General features: G+C 44.7%; 1 protein-coding gene across 1 annotated transcript in view; it reads left to right on the top strand.

Annotated features, from left to right (window-relative positions):
- PLPP3 (phospholipid phosphatase 3) overlaps nucleotides 1–24797 on the top strand; it is an 88139-nt gene that overhangs the window by 39552 nt on the left and 23790 nt on the right. The window contains exons 2-4 of the mRNA XM_055585777.1: nucleotides 5440–5597; nucleotides 21567–21847; nucleotides 22250–22307. Coding sequence (XP_055441752.1) covers nucleotides 5440–5597; nucleotides 21567–21847; nucleotides 22250–22307 — 497 coding nt within the window. The remainder of the gene's footprint in view (nucleotides 1–5439; nucleotides 5598–21566; nucleotides 21848–22249; nucleotides 22308–24797) is intronic.

Here is a 24797-nt window from a genome sequence, read left to right on the forward strand (position 1 = left end):
ATTCACTTACATTTTCATTTTTCTTTGCAAAAAGCTTATAATGTACCTTTCAGTATAGATAAATTTAATTCCAGGATACTGGCCTCAGAGTTTTAATAATATTAGACACTAGTGTGTGTAGTACACGGTAAATGTTCAGGGAACAGGAACCAGTGCCGTAGCCTTGACTGTTCCAAACAAAGCACTTTCTTTCTTCAAAGATCATGAGATTTGCTGAGCTTCAATTAATTATTAATACTCATAGGTGCTTCCTTCTCTCTATTTTAAGTGACTCATTTACTTTAGAATGTGCCCAGGAGTCAGAGCATTTGAGCCCATCCACCTCCACAGCTTTTCTGACCCAGTGACTCTGGTAAGTCACTTTAATCCCTTTGAACCTTAGGGTGACTTAATGTGTTAACGTTTATGACTGCTTCTCCTATTGGCCTTTGGGCCACTGGAAGGCTGGGGCTCCAACTCAGTAGTTCCATCAGTGCTGAGAACAGAACAGGCTGCAGGTTTGTCTGACTTGCCAGTTTATGTGGGGATCTTCTGTACCTTGGGTATCTCGCTCACCTCCGTGGCCAGATTTAAAAGTGCATTTTCGTTATAGCAGTGACCCTCATTTTGTGGATAGCCTATTGCAGTCCCGTGCTCTGTGATCAGTTACGTAGTTGTATCTGACTCTTTGGGACCCTGCCAGGCCCCTCTGTCCATGGCATGGGATTTTCCAGGCAAGAATACTGGCTTGGGTTACCATTTCCTCCTCCAGAGGATTTTTCCTGACCCAGGGATGGAGCCTGTGTCCCTAGAGTCTTCTGCATTGGTAGACAGATTCTTTACCACTAGTGCCACCTAGGAAGCCCTATTGCAATCCCTAAGCTACACTGTTTTTATGAGTGTATTTAGGACCCCAGGGAGAAGGAAATGGAAACTCACTCCAGTATTCTTGCCTAGAGAATTCCATGGATAAAGGAGCCTGGTGGGCTGCTGTCCATGGGGTCGCACAGAGTCGGACATGACTGAAGCGGCTTAGCATGCATGCCTGCATTGCTGCTGCTGCTGCTAAGTCGCTTCAGTCGTGTCTGACTCTGTGCGACCCCATAGATGGCAGCCCACTAGGCTCCTCTGTCCCCAGGATTCTCCAGGCAAGAACACTGGAGTGGGTTGCCATTTCCTTCTCCAAGGCATGAAAGAGACAAGTGAAAGTGAAGTCGCTCAGTCGTGCCCGACTCCTAGCGACCCCATGGACTGCAGCCTACCAGGCTCTTCCATCCATGGGATTTTCCAGGCAAGAGTACTGGAGTGGGCTGCCATTGCCTTCTCCTATGCCTGCATTAGGATCCCAGAAACCTACTCACATGAGTGTCAAATTAAACCTCCCCTCTGGACCATCTTTAGTGTCCCCTGTAGAGTGCTCTTTTGTGCGTTCATTGTACTTTCTACATCTGTCGGTCCTCACACTGTAAAAATATTTTAGTGCACTTGTTTTCATGACCCTTTTTACAACACCATGAGCTTCTTGAGGCCAGGTACTTTGATGTACTGTCACCTCAATTTCCAGTACCTATCACTAGGCATTTTCTTGAAATGAAACAGTCAGGAAATATAGTGATTGGTAATAAAAATAGTGCCAACATTGGAAATGGAAATCCTGCTTTGGATTAGAATGGCCTCATCTCTGTGTCCTGGAGAGGCAAGGCGTTATGTCACTTGAGGACTGGCTGCCCCATTGAGGGAGACATATTTATGCTTTTCCCATCAACCAAAGGGAATCTGAGGTTATTCTTTTCCTGGAGCCAAGTCAAGACTCTACTGGCATCACCCCCAATCATGCCACAAGTCTGTAGGGGAGACAGAAAGGCCATTGGGTTTTCTCAATGCTGTCTCCATGCCTTTCAAGAAAATAAAACGAACCATATTCAGATCCAACTTCTTGTCTGCTTGTCGTCATCATCCATATTATTGGAACCGGAAACCCTCCCCAAGCCTTGGACTAGGAAGGAAGGAAGAGGGTTTGGAAGGCTCCCAGGTTGAGTGCAGAAGAACTGACTAGACAGATTTTCTTTCCTAACCTTCTCTGTGGGACTTTCGCTTCCTTCTTCCTTACAGAATTTTTGAGTGTCCACAATGTGCACCAGACTCTGTGCTGACCCTTCCCCATGCTCTTGCCTGTTTTTTCCCAACTAAAACAACTCCCTGTACTGATTTCATTCCATTATCTATATCTTCCCCTACTAGACTATAAGCTTCCTGAGGGTAGGACTTATGTCATCTCTGTATTCCTTGTACTTCATAGGCATATTTGAGACTCAATAAATACTTGTTGAATGAGTGAGTGAATACATTAATGTATTATACCATCCCATCAATCTCAAAGCAAGTCTTCATTTTTCCCATTGAGCAGATGAGAAGGGGGTCGTGAGATGGGAAGTAACTTGCTCAAGTAGTGGCGAGCAGAGTTGAAATCATTAACCGAGTTCAGTCTGACTCCACAGCTCTTTTATATGTGTTTTATTGTCCTTAGAAACATATGTTTTACAGGCCTATCATGTGAACACTATTAAAAATAGAAGCTGGAGGCCTAAGAGCGGAGCACAAATGTAAGGAACTGGGGGTCTGTTCCCTTCCTGAGTTTATTAGCAACGCTTTGGCTCCTCGGCACCACAGAGGCTGTGGCTGGGCTCAGATGCGAAGCTAACAGGGTTGATCACGATGTGTGGAACTTTAAAAGCGGACTATTAATATCATACTGCTGGCTTCACAGCTCCTTTTCATAGCTAACTTGGCCACATTTCAAAGTGTTCAGGCAGTGGAATGAAGATGGCTCCGGCCCACAGGATATCTTCTCTCTCCTAGCCCCCAACCCAAGAGGACCAGCTAACTACACTTGCCGCCACTAAGCCAGAACACGCATTCACTGTCTCCCCTTCCTCCTCCTTTTCTCCGTCCTTGCAGAGACAGAATTTCAAGAGCTGCTGGTGATTGCCTTCCAGGGCCCCTCTGTGTTTACTTTCTGAAGGTCAGGCACAATGCTGTGGTGTGTGGCTGGGCTTTCTTTTCAAAGCACCAGTATGAATTTGATAAAGTAAATTGTTGTTCTAGCAGGAAGCAGTTAGGGGTCACAAAATAAATAGCCGTAGAATTCAAATAAATCCAAAGAATAAAACCAAATAAATCCATGTGTGTATGCACAGTGATACATAAATACACTTTTTAGAAAGTGAGCATTTTTATCACTGCTGGCCTGGACTAAAGTCATTGAAAAAACTGTGGAGTTCATGGTACATTTCTTTTTTTTTTTTTTTTTAAGGCAGTCTGGGCCTTTGAGTAACATGACATGAGCTTAATTCTTTTGGAAAAACATGAAAATGGAATCTTATCTTTTAAATGGCTGCTTATCACATTTTTTTCCCCCACTAATGAAATTCCTATATGGATGAAACCAATTTGTAAAGTTAAACTGGGGATTCGGGCACTTTGGAGGTGGACTAAGAGACTCTAAGTGAGCTAAACAGTCATTCTGAGCCTCTCTTTTCTCTACTGGGAGATGAGTGATAGTAGTGCTTATATGATTTTAAAATGACCACTCAGGGTTGTTAGAGGGTTCAATGCAAAAATGGATGCAAAGTGTCTTATACATTGTTGGCACACATCAGCAGTGGCTATTATCATTGACCAGATATTTTTCATGGTCTTCCTTAGTCTTGACATTCAGTGGCTCACCTTTCACTTTTATTTTACCTTTTCCTCATCTTGGTGAGGTGGCAATGGGGCTTGGTGTTGAACTTGGAGGTAGGGGAGGAAGTGTCTTTCAAGCTTAAGAGGAGAGCATGAACCAAGACAGAGGTCCTGTGTCATTTGGTTGGAGTGTGTGTCAAGGAGGTTTGGGTTGTGGGAACTCCAGAGGTTGGACTTAGGGACATCATCTTGTCCTGTGTGGTGGGGAACCATTGACAAACCTTGAGCATGGCCGTGACATGCTCATGCCCAGGAAGTAAACAGGTGGATATATGTAAGAGGCACAGAAGGCCAGGAGACCAATTTGGAGGCTGCTGCCTGGTCCAAGCAAAAGAGACTGTGGGCCTTCACTTTTTGCTTCAGGCTTATAAAGGCCTTTCCTGGCAGGTGATGAAATCTATTTTCCATGACCTTTAAGAAAATGGCATCTGAACTGGACGCTGATAAACTCGCAGCAGCTGCGAGAGTGCCTCGCGGTGCTCCTGATGCCCTTGGGCTCCGCTCCAGGTCTGCAGGCAGCAGGGCCCAGCTCAGCTCTGTTCAGTCTTGTCAATGACTTGTTGAACAGTGAAATAAAAGAATTGGAAATGCTGTTCACTGAGTAGCTTCTGTATGCCAGCACTCTGCTAGGAGTTTTGGATGCTTTGATCCCCTTTAGGCATTAGTACAACTCATTTGTGAGGGAACTGAGGCTCAGGAAGATGGAGAAGGAAGCAGAAGCCACATTGCTAGGAAGTGGTGGATCTGGGGGTTCAAATTCAGATTATCTTACTCCAGGGTTTTCAGAATTCCATGCCTGAACGCCTTGAGGTGAGCTTTTCAAAAGGGAAATGGTTGGCTTAAGAGAGGAAGGCACTTGGAGGCATCATGAGACCTCATTAGATTTGGAACTTTGTTAGTGATAATTAAAAATCATGCTTTGACTTTAGCAGGATGATGTAGATTAGTGGAAAAGCTCCTGCCTGGTGCTTGCACTGTCTCCCTCTGTGCTCTTGGTCAAGACAAGAGGCTCATGCTACATCTCTTAGTCATGAGTGAAGGCAGAAAAGGGGTGCATGTGGAGAAGGCTTTGTTGTGGTTTCGTCACTTAGTCAGTCTTGTCTGACTCTTTTGCGACCCATGGACTGTAGCCCGCCAGGCTTCTCTATCTATGGGATTTCCCACGCAAGAATCCTGGAGTGGGTTGCCATTTCCTTCTCCAGGGGATCATTCCAACCCAGGGATGGAACCCTGTCTCTCCTGCACTATAGTCGGATTCTTTACCACTGAGCCACCTGGGAAGCCCCAGAGAAGGCTGTGCTGCTGCTGCTGCTAAGTCGCTTCAGTCATGTCCGACTCTGTATGACCCCATAGGTGGCAGCCCACCAGGCTCCCCCATCCCTGGGATTCTCCAGGCAAGAACACTGGAGTGGGTTGCCATTTCCTTCTCCAATGCATGAAAGTGAAAAGTGAAAGTGAAGTCCTCTGTCCTGTCCGACTCTTCGCGACCCCATGGACTGCAGCCTACTAGGCTCCTCCGTCCATGGCATTTTCCAGGCAAGAGTACTGGAGTGGGGTGCTGTGGGGTGCCATGGGTCACTACAAAGGCAAGGAATTGACGTCACTATCGATGCTGCTATCTTGGGTGATGTTTGCTTCTTCTTTGGCCCCTTTGCACTGATGTTTTCCCTGTTTTGTTTTCTCCCCTGTACATGGTGATGATGGTTCCATCTTGACCAGCCGGCCTGCCTTTCATCATCATCGAGACGAGCACCATCAAGCCTTACCACCGGGGCTTTTACTGCAACGACGAGAGCATCAAGTATCCGCAGAAAACTGGGGAGACAATCAACGACGCTGTGCTCAGCGCCGTGGGGATTGTTATTGCCATCCTCGCGGTAAGCGCCCAGACTTCGATGGGCAACCTGTCTGATTCCCTGGCAGCACATCATGGTCTATCTGATATAGCAGAGGTTTAGAAGATCAAGTAGAATTTCACTTGATTAACACTATTTCATGCAGTTACTACTATTACTAAAAGTATTGGGTTGGCCAAAAAGTTTGTTTGGGATATTCAAAACCCAAAAGAGCTTTTTGTCCAACTTCATATTTTAAAATAAAAAAATACATATACACTGTAAGTATTATAAAAGTATGCTAAGCAACCTTCTAAAATACTTTGTATACATTATCTCTACAATAGTCAAAGTGTAGGTATTGTCCTTATCTTTCTTCTACAAATTAAGAAACGGAGGTCCGCAGAGTAAAAATAATTTGCCTAAGGTCACTTGGTTCATGAATGATAGAGTTGGGGCTTAAACCTAGTTGTCTCCCTTATCCCAGGCTTCCCAGGTGGTGCTAGTGGTAAAGAACCCGGCTGCCAATGCAGGAGATATAAGAGATGAGGGTTTGATCCCTGAGTCGGGAAGATCCTCTGGAGGAGGTCACAACAACCCACTCCAGTATTCTTGCCTGGAGAATCTTATGGACCAAGAAGCCTGGCAAGGCTACAGTCTGTGAGCTCATGAAGAGTTAGACACGACTGAGTGACTGAGCATGCATGCACGTCCCTTACTCCAGAGTCTGAGCTCTGAGCCACCATGCTGTAAATCTGAGCCCCAGAGGACAGGAGAAATGCCTTCCTGAATATCTTGGGCATTTTCTGTGTTTTTTTCCACACGATTGTGCTGCTGCTCTGACAGTGATAATGCCACTGGCATGATCTGCATATTGTTTAATTCTCTCACCTGGTAAATGAGACTTGCAGTCCAAAGACCTAGGTTCTAGACCTGGCCCTCCACTGCCAAGCTGTACATATTTAAAACCAAGGGTGACCATCTTGCTTCAAAGCTTTGCAGTGAGGAATAAAAGACATCATGAATACTGAAGTACTTGATAAACTCTTAATTGCTGACCAGGTCGCTCATACCCAGGGGTAAAGTCTAGACTTATATCCAAATCTTCCCTTAGAGGATGAAGCCCTCACTGCAGGTGCAAAAATGTGCTACCAGCTTGACAAGGTCCAGAATTATTTTGAGCAATGGTAGCCATGTGGGAATTGGGGTATCGTCTATCTGGGCTGTACTTAGATCACAGCTTTGTTTTAGATGTGTCCATTTAGAGCAGGGGAGGGGACGAGTGAGGGAATCCAGTCTTATAATTTGTAGTTCATACGTTTTCACAGACATCCATTCCACATATCCGCTATTTTCAGTTTTTTCTTTGTCCTTGAACCCCAGCAACATGGGCAAAGGGCTAAGTATCACGTTCACCAAGATAAAAAATTCTCTCTTCTAGATTCTAAGTCATCTTTGTGTTAATCCAATCATGGAAGCTTATCTTTGGCCTGTATTAGCAAGCCAAGAAGGGAGAAAGTTAATGGACTTCTCCAGGCCAGAATACTGGAGTGGATAGCCTTTCCCTTCTCCAGAGGATCTTCCCAACCCAGTTCTCTCATCTTGCAAGCAGATTCTTTACCAGCTGAGTCACCAGGAAAGCCCAAGAATATTGGAGTGGGTAGCCTATCCCTTCTCCGGCAGATCTTCCTGACCCAGGAATTGAACCGGAGTCTCCTGCATTGCAGGTGGATTCTTTACCCTCTGAGCCACCAGGTAAGCCCAATATTAAGAACACTGCATGTAAAATAGGGGCTTAGTGTTCCCATCATTCAAATGGAAAATCAGAAGCCCAGAGGAGTTCAGTGATATCTCAAAGTCAAAAGCAAGTAAAAATTGGGGTTCAAGCCTAAACCTGGTTTATTCCAAAGCCCTCTGTCCGTGTTGCTGACTTGATTGTGGACAGGCGGTTGGCTGTCCTAGTCAAGTGCTCGGTGGGATAGGCGGTTAGCTACTCTTGCCTTCTCTGCATCAAATATAAACAGCTGATGGTCCACGGAGTGCACTCCATGAAGTTTTTCTTTTGACTTCCCCACTCTGGGGGTGGGTTATAAACTTTGAGACCCCTCTTTGTTTTTTAATAACATCGTAAACCAGGCACACAATCAACAGTTTGACATTGGGGAGGGGGCAGGGAGGCAAGTAGAATTCTTTCCAACCTTTAAAAGAAAAACAGTCCATTTGGCAAGTGTTGTAAAGGTGGACTAAGGATCTTTGTGTTCAGAAGCTGAGAAATACAAAATCTAATTTTACTCTTTGCTCCAAAGTTACAGTTGGGGTTGAGTTCTTTAGGAAGAATGGCTTTGCCTGGAAAAAACGTTTGTAATGGAAGGTGAATACTTAACATGGTATCTGGTGCTCAGGTTTGAACAGGTGTTTTGACACTTGGACGCTCAGTTAAATTGAATCCTTTTAGAAGCTGGCTCTAACTCCCTGTTGAGGTAAGAATATCACATTCACAGGGATGGTCTGTGGTCTCTGCTCTCTTTACGTGCAGTTATTAATGGCCTGCCTAGTGGGCTGCTCCTGGGCACGGCACCAGGGAGAGAGACCTGGGGCCCCCTAAAGTATGTGAATTAGGTAAATCCCTGGGCTGCCCTGGTGGCTCAGTCAGTAAAGAATCCGCCTGAGATGCAGGGTCCATCCCTGTGTCAGGAAGATCCCTAGAGAAGGAAATGGCTACCCACTCCAATATTCTTGCTTGAGAAATTCCCACGGACAGAGAAGCCTGGTGAACTACATACAGTCCATGGGGTCACAAGAGTCGGACGTGATTTAGCAACTAAACCACTGCCACCTGGGTTTTCTAGGCCTCATTTTCCTCATCTGTAAAATGAGAGTACTGTTTGATTTCTCACCTGGGGGGGAACATCCTTAGCTGCAGTGGGCTAGGAGGATCCAGGGTGCTCATGTCGCTTCTTCTGGATCCTTGCTTCTTCCTTGCTCACTAAGAAAAACCTGCTTTGAAGAGCTTAGTTATGGCTGGCTTCTCTCCTCCTGTCACTTGGAAGTTTTAATGAAAATGCTCCCTGACCTCCCAGATTCCCCTGAAAGAGTCATGCACTGGGCCTTGGCTGTGGCATGGGATGTTATGGGATGGGCTTCGAGGACGTTTCCCCCACCCACACAGTGCCAGCAGCATAGGTCTGGATGGTGCTTCCCTTTGGTTCTGAGAAAGCCGTCCTTTGTCAGGTGCTACTGTTGCGTCATGGAAAATTAGGGTCGCGTTCAAGCCTTTTGCACCCTCCCAACACACACACACACACACACACACACACACACACACAGTTTTCTGGTGTCTCGGTTTCACACGGGGTTAAAAATGTGGGCTCTGGTTCACCCCCAAGCTCCTCTGCTATGGAACGTGTAGAAAATTAGTAAGCCTCCTTGCTCTCATCTATGAAATGGAGATACTATGTCTACTTATGAAGGTTTTCAGAAATAAATGAGCTAATATGTGGAAAGTAACTCTGTGCCTGACAGGCAGTATTTTCAGCAAATGTTCACTGTTTTTATTGTGAGTAAACAGCATCAAAAAATGATGAAATAAAAAAAATAATGATGAAGTGACTTAGTCAAGACCTTTTACTTGGCAGAAGTAGAATTAGGAAAGGCCCTCCAGCCTTTGGATTCATCACATCTCCCGCTCTTCCCTTGTAGTTTATTCATGAGAACTCAGGTCTCTTGACTCTCGTGCCAATACTCTTTGCAAAAAAACTTTAGCCTCCTGATCCAGCTGCCCCTGCATATCAGCTGGAGGTGTGAGATGTGGGCTCCTAATGAGGTATGCTCACCCGCTTACCTGTCATTAAGGACCAGAGTAATCATGAACAAGAGGAAAAGCAAAGACCTCAGAGGAAAGGTGAATAATTCCCATTAATACATATGGTCAATTCTGGAAAAGCTATACAACTTGAATTCAACAACAACAACCCTCTCTCCCCTTGTGACTGGCCAGAGAGCCTGGCTGGCTCCATGCAGAATCTGCTTCTGATCAGAGGGCGTGAATGACAGTCAGGGAGGGTGAAGGGGGACCCGGAGCTGGAAATCTAATCAGCCTGCTACTTGCTGCCCTGGCCTCCTCCCGCCAAATGTCAAGTTTGTTTAAAACAACAAGAGAAGCCTTGACTGATCTGGGTGCCCCTGCTCCAGTCTGAACAGTCCCCACAACAAAGGAATGGCACACCAGTGGGGTTTCAAGATGCAAATTTCAGAAGTTATAGAGAAAGCAGACACCTTTCTATGGCAGGAGACTTGGAAAAATCGGGTCATTTTGACCTCTTTTTCAGATGTATCTTAGATTTTGAAATTATAGCATAATAGGAATTCCTTCCAAATCCACAAGGCAATGGTTCCTATCCCTGCCTCTTAAGGGTTTAATGACTCTAGCAGCAGTGAGATTAGGAGCAAAAACAGTAAATATCATCTTTTATCTAGCCTTCTCTCCAATTGCCTTGCACCATGCTGTGCAAAGAATTATGCGCAAAGATTTTAATATGGAAAAAATGCTTAGTATTCCTTTTAAATAAACATGGGCTCAAGTGCTTGCTTTGGTCAGACCCTGAAAGGGGTTTAATAAAGATTCTTAATATCTAGGAGTTGAAGTATGATGAGTCATGAGTGAATCCACTTCTCCCTCTGGCCATAAAAATGCTCCTTTTCCTCACATCCCATCCATTTTGAACCTCTGTTATGACATTCCTAACTAGAGAAAAAGCTCAGATTTTGGCTTTGATTGAGGTTCGTGGCCTAAAACTTCTGAGCTTCTTCATTCTGTGACGTGTCCTTCAACTTCTGTCAAGGCATTGACCCCTTTGGAAAAGAACTATACCTGCGTTTACTGTAAATTGGTGACAATAGCTCACCAACTGCACGGCTGGTTCTGGGCCAAATCCACCGACAGTACGTGTGTCATCAGTGAGAAGTGGCCTTTTCATTTCTGTAGTGTTGTACAGTTTTCAAAGTGCCCTTCATGTGCACATTCTCTTGTTTGCACTTAGTAATGATTCTGTGATTCTCAGGGGTGGATTGGTATGGCTAAGGGAACTGGAGATCAAGAAATGAAGTGACTTTCCCATAATGAATGAGTGCCAGGGCCAGCCCAGGAGTCCTCTGATTCTAGGGCAAGGCTTTTTGAAATGAGACCATTGCTGCCTTCTAAAGCCTGCTTCCCTTCCACAATTACCTATTAAGCCCACAGGGCGTGGCAGGTGCTGGTGATCCAGGATTGAACCTTCGCCTACCAAGCTGTGTGTTGTCTCTTGTCACTAAACTGCCCGAAGCTGCCCCATCTCCAGCAGACAGATAGCACCTTCAATATATATCACCTTGCAATGTGATTTGTGTCCACTTTTCATCTCCCCAGCTAGATAATAGGTTCCTGCAAGGCAGAGATCAGATCTTTCCCTCTTGCACGTGGTAGGTGCTAAATAAACACCAAGCCAATGTCGCCTTCTCCAGGAAGCATTCCTTGACTGCCTCCTCCCCCACCTTCCAAAGATCCCAGAGGTCCCTGAGCCCACCTCTGTCTTTGCAGTAACTGTATTGAACTATCATGTCTGTTTACTTGACTATTCCTGGTGATTCTGCTAGAGTAGGGATCGGTCTGATTTTGATTTTATATTGCAGCATAAGGCACAAACTTGGGTACTCAATATATATGATTGTGAAAATCATAGAGGAGGCCGTACATTTCGAGCAGAAACTGACAAGCATTAGGTCAAAAGATGTTAGAGGACCTAGGTGAGCAGGGACACGTGTCCTGTTTGTCTCCCTAAAATCTGGATGATGGCCTCTGATGCATGTGGGAGCCTGCTCTGTACCACATGCACATTTTTGGCTGGAGAGACAAGAAGAAGAACTTATACCTCCAAAACTTGTTTATTCAGGATCAGGCTTCGGTTTGCCCACATCTGGACTTCATTACTTCCTCCCCACCCCCCATCTCCTTTTATCTGAGAGAGCACTGCCAAGAAAACAAGGTTCCCCAAGACTGCCTCCTCATTAAAGGTTAGTCGAGTCTTCAACTCTGAAAAAAAATGTGAAGTCAGGCTGGCCGAGCGGTGCCTTGGTGGGAGACCCAGTTCCCCCAGTTTACAATCCACTATATCTGTGCAATTACCAAGACCACCAACAGAGAATGATCACGTTAATCCTTCAACTGTGTCATCCCTGATCAGAGGGCTACAGAGTTCTTCAGACCTCCTTACTGCCTAAGGAGGGGGCGGAGGGAGGGGCCCTATTTGCCATGTAACAAACACAGGCACTGAGATTAGGATTTAGGTCCCCTGGCCCCCTGGCCCCCTCAACACACACACACACACACTGTAGCAATTCTTCCTTAGTTATCATTCTTAGGGGTTCAGGACTATTTGGAAAATCTATCTAATATGCTGCTGCTGCTAAGTTGCTTCAGTTGTGTCCGACTCTGTGCGACCCCAGAGACGGCAGCCCACCAGGCTTCCCCGTCCCTGGGATTCTCCAGGCAAGAACACTGGAGTGGGTTGCCATTTCCTTCTCCAATGCATGAAAGTGAAAAGTGAAAGTGAAGTCGCTCAGTCGTGTCCGACTCTAGTGACCCCATGGACTGCAGCCCACCAGGTTCCTCCATCGACGGGATTTTCCAGGCAAAAGTACTGGAGTGGGGTGCCATTGCCTTCTCTGATCTAATATGAGGGTCATGATATTCTCCACTTTAAGTGACAATTCTTAGGAGGCTGGGCAATCTGTTCATGTGAGTCAGTGTTAGGGGATGGGATAGAGGATTAGACACCATTGACCCACTATCTAGTGGGCTGGAAACTAATATACTTTATCTTAAGTCCTCTTCAGCATCTGCAGGGGATAGGTATTACTGACCCCATTTTACTAATGAGGGAGGGTCCTAAGGTTTACAAGGGGAGTGTGGCCAGCATGAGGTCATTCTGCTTGGTGAACAGGGAGCAGGAATTGATACCCAGGTCTGTCTGGCTTCAAAACCCAGCACAGGAGCTGACATTGAAGACCCACTGTGTGCTTGGGGCTCTGCAGAGTGCTCTGTATTTAGTGAGCTAGAAACTCTAGACTTCCTGCTTGTAAAGAGCTCTTTGTATGGAGGAGGACAAAACAGCTAGGCCCCTGGGCAGATGATTGCCCAAGACTGACAGTGTGGGATAGTGGGTTTTCCTTTTTTAAAAAACAATTTTTTGTTTGTTTTAAAATAGATTTTAATTTAGTTCTTACTCTCTTTTTATTTTAATTATTTATTTGTTTTTTGGCCTTGCTGTGCAGCATGTGGGATTTTAGTTCCCCGACCAGGGATTGAACCTGCAGTCCATGCATTGGACGTGCAAAGTCTTAACCACTGGACCACTGGGGAAGTCCCTGGGATAGTGTTGTGTAGGAAGTAGTTGTTCAGAAAGTGAAAGCCTCTCTGAGTGAGATCTTCCTTAGAACATACAGGCAGCTTCTAGGCTTCTCTTTAGCCTAGAAGCTGAGATACAAGACACAGATACTGTCCTGGGAGCTTATGGAACAGGCCAAGTACATGATTGACTGTACCATTAGACCCTCAAGGAGACTAAAGAACTGGTCAGGAAGCTAGAAGATAGTCAGGGCAGAGAAGGATAGTAAGACCCAGAGAGGTGAGAGCTTCAAGGACAAAACAAGAGAAATGCTGTAAACTAGCAGTCCCCAACCTTTTTGGCACCAGGGACTGGTTTTGTGGAAGACAATTTTTCCACCCAGTGGGGTGGAGGTGGGGGATAGTTTTGGGATGACTTGAGCACGATACATTTAATGTGCACTTTATTTCTGTTATTACATCAGCTCTACCTTGGATCATCAGGCATTAGATCCTAGAGGTTGGGGACTTCTGCTGTAGATGGTCTAAGGCAGAAATAAAGTACTGTGGGAGTTGATAGGAAGATCACTGAAGGTCGTTTTCATTGGTGAAGGCTTCATCATCATCATCATCACTCATGGAGCACTCCATTTAATTATCACAACAACCCTTGGGCTCTTGCTACTGCCACCATATTATCTCCCTTTGTACACATAAGGAGACTGAGAGTCATAGAGCTCAGTTGCCCAAGACTCTTGGGTAAAGGAGCCCTCTAACCTGGTGCACTAGCTGGCATTGAGCTCTACTTTGAAGCAGAGGTGAGACTTCCATCAGAGATCCTGATGTTCCAGACAGAGGGGATGGCTTCACCGAGACTGAAACAATAGGGCCTTTTCAGGAAGTGTAAGCAGACAGACCTGTTCAGCTAGAGAAATAGAGTATAAGGGAGAAGACAAAGATAAGGTAGGAAGAGATGATTGCAAGATTATGAAACTCCTTGAGTGCTGAGGAGTTTTCACTCTCATTAATAGGCTACAGATTGATGAAAGTATTTTCAGCTCACGTGGCCAACTTTTCAACCAAGGTTAAGGATGAGTTCTGAACTGCTGTGGTGGTAATGCAAAGAGAAGAGAGAGAATAGGATGGATATGACATCCCACCTTGCAAACATGAGATGAACAGAATTGGATGACAATGGGGTAAAGGAGAGGGTGCGGTCTAAGATTTCCTGTCTTTGCAGTTCTGTGTTTGGTGGCATCTTAAGTAGGAATGGAGGCAAGAGAAGTGAGGTTTGGGGCAGAAGTTGGAATGAGTGTGACTTGGTCAGGTGGACGTGCTGATAATACTGGTTTGATAACTAGTTGGAACATTTGGCAGAAGATTGGAATAAGACTGATGGGGTAAAGGGTGAGCTGAAACTAGAGAGTGAAAGAAATGCCCTTTTGAAGGTTGTTTTCACAGGTGAAGTCACAGAGAAAAGGCAAGGATACAACCCTAACAAGACTGACATTTATTAACAGCACCCAGAAGAGGAGCCACTGGAAAGAGAAAGGTGTTTGAGAAATAGGAAGAAAGGCAAGTGGTGATATTAAGGATGGTAGGAAATTCAAGATCAAAGGAGCGAGAAGTGGGCACTGGCAATGCTATAGAGAGAACTCTTGTGTGGATAGGCAGAGCTGATCATCTAGGAGACTCTTGTCTTTGAGTCCCTGACTTCCGTCCGTGGGATTCTCCAGGCAAGAATACTGGAGTGGGTTGCCATTTCCTTCTCCAGGAGATCTTCCCAACCCAGGGATTGAACCCAGGTCTTCCGCATTGCGGGCAGACGCTTTACCATCTGAGCCACAAGGGAAGCTCTTGGAAAATAGACTGCTTCATCTTTCAAAATGCCTCCTTTGTAAAGCTTGAGGGCTTAGGGCAGCCACTGTTGATTTCAACCATAAATAGCTTCTGTGACCTCTCTCTCTGGCTTCTTTGCTGTCCATATTCTAGCTGCTGCTGCTGCTAAGTCGCTTCAGTCGTGTCCGACTCTGTGCGACCCCTTAGACGGCAGCCCACCAGGCTCCTCTGTCCCTGGGATTCTCCAGGCAAGAACACTGGAGTGGGTTGCCATTTTCTTCTCCAATGCATGAAAGTGAAAAGTGCAAGTGAAGTCTCTCAGATGTGTACAACTCTTAGTGACCCCATGGACCACAGCCCACCAGGCTCCCGCGTCCATGGGATTTTCCAGGCAAGAGTACTGGAGTGGGTTGCCATTGCCTTCTCCATATTCCAGACCTACCCATAAAGCCTAGAAACTCCACTGGTGGCCTTGGACAGATTTGGGTCCCCATTGCCTTTCCTGATCTATGAGGCACTGATCTCCTACCAAGAGGTTAAAGACAACTGAGTGGGAGAAGAATGGGAAACTAAATTTCTCATCAGTTATTTCTAGTCACTGAAGATAGTGCATTTCATTGTAGTAGATGGAGCAAAGCTCAAAGAAGATAGAGCAACACTTCTGTCTCCATCCTTAGAAGCAGGACTTTGATATGTTACATTTCCCTTTCCCTTACTGAGAAATCAGGTGAGAAAAATGATTCTTCCTTCATTAATCTCCATCATTCAGTGCTTGTTGAATGAATGAATCTCTTCTGGATTGAAAAAAGTTCATTAATTCACAGAGCTGGGATGTGAAGGGGGAGCTTGGTGCTCTGTGGCTGAAGGGGATCTGGATGTGCAGGTGCCTGACAGGGTGACATCCTGCCACCTGCTAGGGCTTCTAAGAGAAAGACAGCTAGATGCCATTGGGCAGAGCATGGAAGGCCCAGGCTGCAGCAAGCGCCCTGCCACTGTCCACTACCTTATCCCCAAGGGTGATGCAGTGGCCTCACTGGCCTTCATCACATGCATTTATAAAGTGTGGAGAATAATTTAGCAATTCTTAGGGTGTTGTGAGAAGCAGGTAATGCAATGGATAGGGAAAAGTTTTGTAAGTTGTTACAGACTATGCAGATGTTATCATTGAAGCAGATAAGAATACTAGGGAAGTTTGTCCTTCGAATTTGGCAGCAGAAGATGAGTTCTCAGACTCTGTAAGAGGGATTGTTAGGACTCTGTGCAAAAGCCTTACTTTTCTTGGGATAATCTATATAGTGGACTGTTACAAATAACACGAACACTGCAGTAGAGTAGCCCTTGCTGCCTGGAATTTAGACTTTCTTTCTGCTTTGTTCCCCTGAAAAAGACATCCTAGATGAAATGGTCAAAACCCAACATCTCCATACTCATATTTTTCTGGTTCTACCCTGGAGAGGTGGTACTTCCAAATTCTTTAGTGTGATATGTTCTTTTCCAGGGATCTCTTAGAACTATTTTGGAAAAGATGTTTTATACAAGTATAGACATTTCCTGGAGCTATTGCACGTTCCATTTCAGATCATTGCAATAAAGCGAATATTACAATAAAGTGAGTCATGGGTTTTTGGTTTCCCAGGGCATGTAAAAGTTACGTTTACACTAAACTGTAATCTGTTAAGTGTGCAATTGCATTATGTCTAAGAAACAATGTTTATGCCTGAATTAAAAAATACTTTATTGCTAAAAAATGACCACGATCATTGATTGTAACAAATATAATAACAATGAAAAATTAGAAATATTGAAAGTATTACAAATTTCAAAACATAGTACACATAGACATGAAGTGAGCAAATGCTGTTTGCGGGTCAGGGAGGGGTGGAAATAAAAGTCAATAGACTTGCTTGATACAGGTTGGTCACAAACCTTCAATTTGTGAAAAACAGCAACCACAACAGTATCTGCAAAGTGCAATAAAATGGTATGCCTGTGTTAATTTTTTGTTTCTTTTTTTCTAAGGGAAGGAAAAAAAAAAAACCATTATTGTTTGCAGAGCTCTTCTGCTAGGTGCCAGATATTTGATATATCATCTTCTTGATTCCCCTGGCAATCTTGCCAGGTAGATTTTAGTCCTTTTTAAGTTTTTAATTTCTTTTTTTCCCTTTAAAATTTTTGTTTTATATTGGAGTATAGTTGATTAACAGCATTGCGTTAGTTTCAGATGTACTGAAAAGTGATTCAGTTATACATATACACATATCAGTTCTTTTTCAAACTCTTTTCTCGTTTAGGTTATTACAGAATATTGAGCAGAATTTCTGTTGCTATACAGTAGGTCCTTGTTGGTTGTTTTAAATATAGCAGTGTGTACTTGTCAACATATTACTCTTATTTCATAGACAAGGAGACCTAAGCCCAGAGAGGTGAAGTCACTTGTCTAGGTTCATGGTAAGAGATGGGATACACAGATCCAGATTTTTCTGGCTCCAAAAGTCAGTGCTTCTTTCACCACTGTGTAATCTCTCCTTTCCAAAATGTCTCTCCTAATGTTTTTACAAATTGTCTCTCCAGAGCAGCTCAATATTTGTGAATATGTGGGCAGTTGAGCTCTTGTATACCAGAAAAGACAGGAAGAGGAGCTGTCTTAAGAGTTGGAGCCAACTTCCCTCAAACTCAGCCATTCTCTGGCGAGGACTGATTGATCCCTTTCTGTCCCCTCATAGCTTAATTGCAATGCTTTCCCACTTTATTAGTTTCCAGATTTTGTGCCAAGTGCTTTAAAAGGCAGGTAGGGGAGAATTCTCCTCTGCTTGCCTGGCAGCCTGCCATCACCCCCAGAATCTGTTGCTTGCTGTTTCAGAAAGGGATCGACATTGAAGGCATTTTTCTCAGCCGTGAAATTTACATATCACAACTTTGCTGACTGAAGCAGAAATGAGGGCTCCAGGGGCCAGAGTGCGAGTGGGGACAGAGCCTTTGTAGGGGGAGGGGGTGGGAGGGAAGAGCTTATTTTATTACCCGGGAATAAAAACATTGCGAGTAATGAATAAAGTCCGAAAGCAGTAAATCTGGAACTCCAGACTTAGGTGTGTAACGTGTTGGAGAACAATTTAAGCCTTCGTCTCTTCTGCAGAAGTGAGGTATTTGGGCAGCCCGAATTTCATTAAATGGTCTTTTAAGGGTTAGGATTACAAGAAGCCAAACCTGGCCAGTTCATAATGATGATTTATAGCTGTATTGTCGACTCCCCGACCCTTCTGTACAAGGGGATGGAGAAAATACATAATTTGTTGCTCATTAACTCCAAGATCTGTCAGGGCTGCCCCAGAAGCCATGTGGTCCTGGAGTCATATGTCTGCTAAATGGCTTCAGCCTGATCCTGTCCTTGAAAATACACAGTTGCTATTCTATAGTGGAAATTGTTTTTAATAACAGAAATAATAAAACGATCTTGATGTAGTCTTTTGTGGGTCTTTGAACTTGAGAGTTAGAATATCTGGGCTCTACTTTTAACTGTCAGCTTTCTAGCCTCAAATCCTTCAGATAAGTCACTATTTCTCAGTGCCTTAGTATTCCCACCAGTAAACTGGGTATATTGTCCTTACAGGTTGCAGATTAAATGCAACTGTAAGTTGCAAAAGAAATATAAAAGATTGCTAGTATTATTAGAGTTGTTATTGGGAATTTGAGGGGCCATCAGATGTTCTCTTTATATCATTATCTTCCTGTGAGAGGAGGAAGCATTTTACTTAGCAGCTTGCTATTTGCAAAACTGTGGCATTGAAAACTGAAGTTTCAGAATGAAGGATGTGAGAGCTAAAGGTTGTCCTTGCGGTGTAACCAAACCCTTTCTCCCTGAGATGACTGAAGCAGAGAGGTGACTCCCCTGGGATTAATCAACTATAAAATGATGTAAGAGATGCTGATCTGCAGTGGGAACCCACATGTTCTTTTTCAGTATCAAATTGGAAATCACACCCAAGACATGCCCATTTAGACATAGTTTCTTAATCTGTTTCAGTGGATGGTTCAAGGAACTCAGAAGCCATCCTAGGGCAGAATTATGCATGGGGTCTTGATTCTGTTCTTGGCTTGTGTCATCTCACAAGTACGTTTCCTTTCCTGCTGCTTATTATCTTTGCTTTGATGAGAGGCTACTGGTGAAGGTAGCACGGGAGAGCTGGGAATAAATGTCACTGCAGTTATGAAGGAATTAATCACGGAGTCTAGTGCCTTCATTTTGCAAATGAAGAAGCTGACTTGTCTCAGATCACTCAGTGAGTAGGGACTCGAACTCTGGCCCCTTGACTCCTAGTTTAGTGCTTCTCCCCCATGTCTAAAGTCAAGTGAGCATGATTTATAAAAAAAGAAGAAGAAGGAAGAGAGAACATGATGGTGGTAATAAACATCTGGAACATGTTAGCCCATAAGGTTACACAGGGTAAAAGCATAAACAGGTTCAAAAGGGGAATTAGACCATGAATGGTAGGAAAGAATGCTGGGTGGAGAATTAGAACACCTGGGTTTAATCTTTAGATGTGAGTTAATTTGAACTTCAGTTGCTTCCATATATAATGGACCCTTTCATTTATGACTGGCTAGGCTTCTCAGATTTTAATCTCTGCAGCATGTTGTCAAAGGACTCTTGGTAATGTTTAGAGGACATTTCCAATTTTGCAATAAAAACAACCATGTGGACCACCATCTTGCCCCTTCATTCACTGATTCATTCAGCTGATAGTCCTGCTGCTGTCCCAGAGAATGGCTAAGCCAGGATGCCAGACGGGGCTGGCCTTTGACCATCTCTCTAAGGGAATCATATGATCTCGGAAATTCAATATGATCCAGGAAACCAAAGGGTGGCACTGAGAAATCACCAGTATTTATAAACACAGGAGCACTGTATAAATGTTAGCAGCACTAGTAGCTGTTCTCACGACTGCACCTGCTTGCCCCTGGGCCCAGCTGGCATTTCATGGCCATCCTCCCCTCCAGACTTGGGAGCCCTGGACTTGGATCAGACGCCCAGCCTGGATGCCTTCCCCAGCTGAAAAAGAATGAGGGGAGACCATGAGAAGAGTGCCCGGATGTGTCAGTCTATTGCTTCCCTTGTGGCTGTGAACATGCTCTCTGTTCCCTGAAAGGGCACGTGTGGCTCATCAGCCTTCCCTGTGAGGAAGTGTGAAAGGGGCTTTGTGGTGAGTGCTGAGTTGAACATCGCTGTCCCGGCACTGTGGTTGTGACCAGGAAGCGGCCAGGGCTGTGCTGTGGAGTTAAGTCAAGGACAGCAGGCTGAGGGGTGGTGTAGCGCCAGCGCAGAACTTATCCTCAGCTGTGTAGGCATTTAAGGTGTTTACCTTACGGAGAGTCAGCTGACCCCCTTCCCTGCCCCAAGCCCCCACCATTCTTTACCTGCATGTAGAATCAGGCAGTTTCAGTTAGAGTGCTTTTCCTCTCTGAGTCTCAATCTATCTCCTGGTGGTTGTGGGGGTGTCATAAAGTATATAAAAAATAAATACTGACATGCTGTTCATAATCAATAGTTGCTGGCTCTTTTGTATTTTTTTTTTCTTTTTAAAGAAGTTATGAATCTCCCTCCCCTAAACGTTAAAGAGTAGACACCGTGGGATGGAGGAAGGATATGAAAACCCCGACTTGCTCACTGTCTTTCAGGATGGAGGAGACAATGCAGGCACCCTTGGGAGTTCACAAACTCTGAAGGGCCTTGGGTAAAAGTTTCTTGGTTTGTAGGCCAGTACTCTTTTCATCATGCCCTACTTAAGAGTAAAATGAAAGAATCCCTTTCTGTGACCCAGGGCATTTCCAGCACTTGCCATGTTTCTGACTACCTCTGTAGAGGCTCAAGTTATTTTAGACGGACACCAGGTAGGTGACAGAACCTGGATTCAAACCCAAAACCAATTCAGGGAGCATTCACCCTTTCCCGAAGAAACCTCCGCCAGGGCCCAGTGTGGCACAGGCGAAGGCCCTGTGTAGGGTTTGATTGTGGTTGGTGATTCGTGACCCCCAGTCCTAGAATCTGGAGATTTGCTCAGACCCTCTGACATCTTGCCATGCTGTGCTGAGTCGCTTCAGTTGTGTGCGACTCTGTGCAACCCTATGGAGTATAGCCCTGGCTCCTCTGTCCATGGGATTCTCCATGCAAGGATACTGGAGTGGGCTGCCATTTCCTTCTTCAGGGGATCTTCCCGACCCAGGGGTCTGACCCACGCCTCTTATGTCTCCTGCATTGGCAGTCAGGTTCTTTACCACTAGCGCCACCTTGGCCACCCTTAATCATGATTTTGGTTCCTCAATAGCTAAGTCCTTATTTGTCTCTCTCTTTGGTAATATGTGTGTGTGTGTGTGTGTGTGTGTGTGTGTTGGGTTGGCCAAAAAGTTCATTCTGGTTTTTCCATAGTGGAAAAACCCTAACTAACTGTTTGGCCAACCTGATACACACACACACACACACACACACACGGATATCTATATCTTAATATAGATATTAATATATATTTTATATATTTACATATGACCGTATTTGATTACATATATTTCTTCCTACAAAGGTCCAATATGGCCATGTACGACTTTTTATATAAGGAAAAAATGACTGTGTTAGTATTTCAATCTTTTCTCCCATGCACATTGGTGTCTTACATACTTCTTGAATAGAAAATTGGGATTTTTCTAGATTGTAACCTATAGCTATGTACTGAATATCTTCTTATGTCACTGAATATCCTCACCGCCTCACTTTTGTTGATGGGTCCTGATGCCGCCTCACTTCCCTCTCCGTTGTCTTTCAGATCATCACAGGGGAATTCTACCGCATCTATTACCTGAAGGAGAAGTCCCGCTCGACAATTCAGAATCCCTACGTGGCAGCCCTCTACAAGCAGGTGGGCTGCTTCCTCTTCGGCTGCGCCATCAGCCAGTCCTTCACAGACATTGCCAAGGTCTCCATAGGGCGCCTGCGTCCTCACTTCTTGAATGTCTGCAACCCTGATTTCAGTCAAATCAACTGCTCCATGGGGTATATTCAAAACTACAAATGCAGAGGCGAAGACAGCAAAGTCCAGGAAGCCAGGTGAGACTCCACCTCCCGTGGCACTGGGTGCACGCCTTTGCTGCAGGCAGATCAGTGAGTACTTACTTAGTACCAAGCTCAGTGCTGGGGCCCTGATTCAGATGGACGAATAAGGCAAAGTCCCCATTCCTAAGGAACTCATAGTCAAATAGCTGACAGATGGTAAAAACAATTACAGTGGAGCTTTGGTAAGTCCATTCATTCATCTGTTTTTTCTTTCATTTATTTGTTCATTCATGGGTGCTTGCTACGTCCCGGGCAAGGTGTCCAAAGCACTACCACGGATGCAGCAATGAGCAAGTGCTACTCTTAGGGTCACAGTCCCGGGAGGGAAGACAGACAGACCGGCATGTAGTGGGGATATGAATATGGCCCTTACACAGCCATCTCTTGCTCTTACAGGAAGTCCTTCTTCTCTGGCCATGCCTCCTTCTCCATGTACACTATGCTGTATTTGGTGGTAAGTACTTTGTCTCTGATTCCAATGAAGTCCAACCCCAGCTTAAATCTCATCTGTACATACAGCCCTTGTAATGGTTAGGGGCAGACTTCCCTGAGGAATCTTTGAAAAAGAGGTTGGCTAGAAGAATTAGTTTCTATTCTGAGCCCTGCCACTGCGTCAGCAGAAGTCATTTCACTTTCCAGATTTTTCCCGTTTTTCAAATAAAAATAATATTTACCATGGCTGCTTGATAAGGATTGAGCACCCATTTTGGAATGATTAAGTGATAAAGACACTTGTATAACATTTTGTGGTAACAAGCACCATTTTCTGAAAATCCATTAACTCAGTTGAGCCTTACAGGAACTTTGTTATAAGTAATATTATCTCTACTGTGGGAAAGGATCACTAAGTAGGGTTCAGACAATTCAAGCAAAGTGCCAAAATCACTTAGACACCAGAACTATCGCTCAAGTCCATGCCTTCTGATCAAATTCCTCATAATGTTCTCCATGCCGTGTCCTCCTCCATCGTCTTCTGATTTAGGCTTTAAATGTCATTATCTGTCTGCAGAGTGATTTTGAGTTTTGCAGACTCCTTCTGCATCCATGAGCACAGGTGACCTCATAATAACAGAGTGAAGTAGGAAATCCTCAGCCCCAGTGCTCAGATCTAGAGACCAAGGCCCAGAGAGGATCACAGTGTGTTGGAGGGCCTTCAACTAGTGGTGGACCCGTCTGAGGCCCCATGTTGGCCTTGCCATGGCCATGCTTCCTGGAGATGCTGGGACGGTTGATGCAGGTGAAGCACCCCACCCCCCTCCGGCTGCCACGTAGACAGACAGCTGCTGGTCTGTTTCTGTTTGTCAGTTAAATATGGTCCCCCTGCCTTTCCCCTTGAAATGAGGTTCCTATGCCAAGGCACTTCCTGCTTTTGGCTGCTTTGATGGAGTTCAGAGTGAGAAGGCCCTGAGAGGTCAGACATAGCTCAGAGGAGCATAAAGTTGTTTAGAAAAAGAGCATTTTGCTTTCGTATTTAAAAAAACATAATTAAGAGTTGGAAGAAACAACAGAGAGGTTTTTTTGTTTTGTTTTTTTCCCCCAGTCCTTTCCAAGTCTGGAGGCCTCCAGGCTTCCCGTTACCTAGGATACAGAGCTACAAGGTGGGCCCCAACCTCTAAAAGCATTAAACATGGATTTTTAAAATTCATGGATAGTACTTCCCACCATACTTTATTTTTCTGTTGTTTTTGTTTCTGCTTTGCTCTGAGGAAGGACAGTTTAACTGATATTTCATTTCCTGCTGCATTTGTATTTTACCCAGGTCTGGAAGCAATTTTACAAAATGTAATTTCACTCTTTTGTAAAGTACAAGTGCTGACAGGTTTCTGGTACCTTCTGTGTGCCAGGCACTGTGTCGTGCTCATGCTATGACTCTGAGATTCTCTCAGTAACCCAGCGAGATGCGTTTTGTGTTCAGTTTCAGACACAGAAATAAACAAATCTGAATTTAAGAGGCAGGAAAGCTATTTGAAGGCTGGTCTTCATGACCCGAGCCTTGTTGTATGTTCTTTTCATGGTGCTGTGTGATAAAAAAAATCAAACAAACCTCTGCAGGATAAACTTAAGATACAAGCTCCAACCCTAATCCCAGTGTCACTTGAAGGCAACCTGCTTTTCTCAGATCTGCTCTAATGGGTGAGATGCTGCCTTACCCCCACTGCGCATCACCTCCTGGCAGCTATGATTATAGCAAGAGCGCTCTACGGGGGTGTTGGGTAAGGTGTGGATTGTGACTCAGTGTTTATTTACATCTTCAAGGGAGGAAAAAACTATAGTGGCTAGAAAGAGAGAGAGAGGAAGAAAGAAAAGAACCTCTTTAATCCTTCATCTCTGCAGCATATTTTGACACATTCTTTGGAGCACCTGCACACACACATTCACAATTCACAGGCACCCACATATACAATGTGCAAACTCAGGGCTCTCTTTTTAGCTCTAAGATTATCTTGTCTTAAAATAACCTCTGAAAGTAAGAGCTGAGAAGTAGGGAGGACAGTGTCCTTCACCATGGCTCCTTTTTATGTGATGTTACACAGAAATCTCAACCCTTTGAAAGTCCAATTTGCAAAGCCTTCAAAGGAAGTTTGAAGAACACTTTGCTGCCTGTCTGGGGAAGTAGAAGATACTGCAGTCCATCAGAGAAGCTCCTCCCGCAGCTTTTATGTTGAGCTTCAGGAAGTGCCTGAGTTGGACACATGAGATTCTGGCAGCCCCTAGAGCCCTGTGGGATTTTGTTCAGGCAACCTGGGCTCCAGCTTCCTTGGAGCCTTGGGAACATTCCCATTTGGACTGGCTGAGTATGGCATTGCCAGTGTTTGCCTTTAGAGTCAGACAGACCTGGGAGATTCTGGACATGCTAATTACTAGCCGTGGAACTGTGAGTTGGTTTCTTAGGTTTTGAATCTCAGTGTACTCTTCTGTCAAGTGGAGACAATCGTGTCTGTTT

The sequence above is a fragment of the Bubalus kerabau genome, chromosome 6 (assembly GCF_029407905.1).
Source record: "Bubalus kerabau isolate K-KA32 ecotype Philippines breed swamp buffalo chromosome 6, PCC_UOA_SB_1v2, whole genome shotgun sequence".
In the NCBI taxonomy this organism is placed as follows: domain Eukaryota; kingdom Metazoa; phylum Chordata; class Mammalia; order Artiodactyla; family Bovidae; genus Bubalus; species Bubalus kerabau.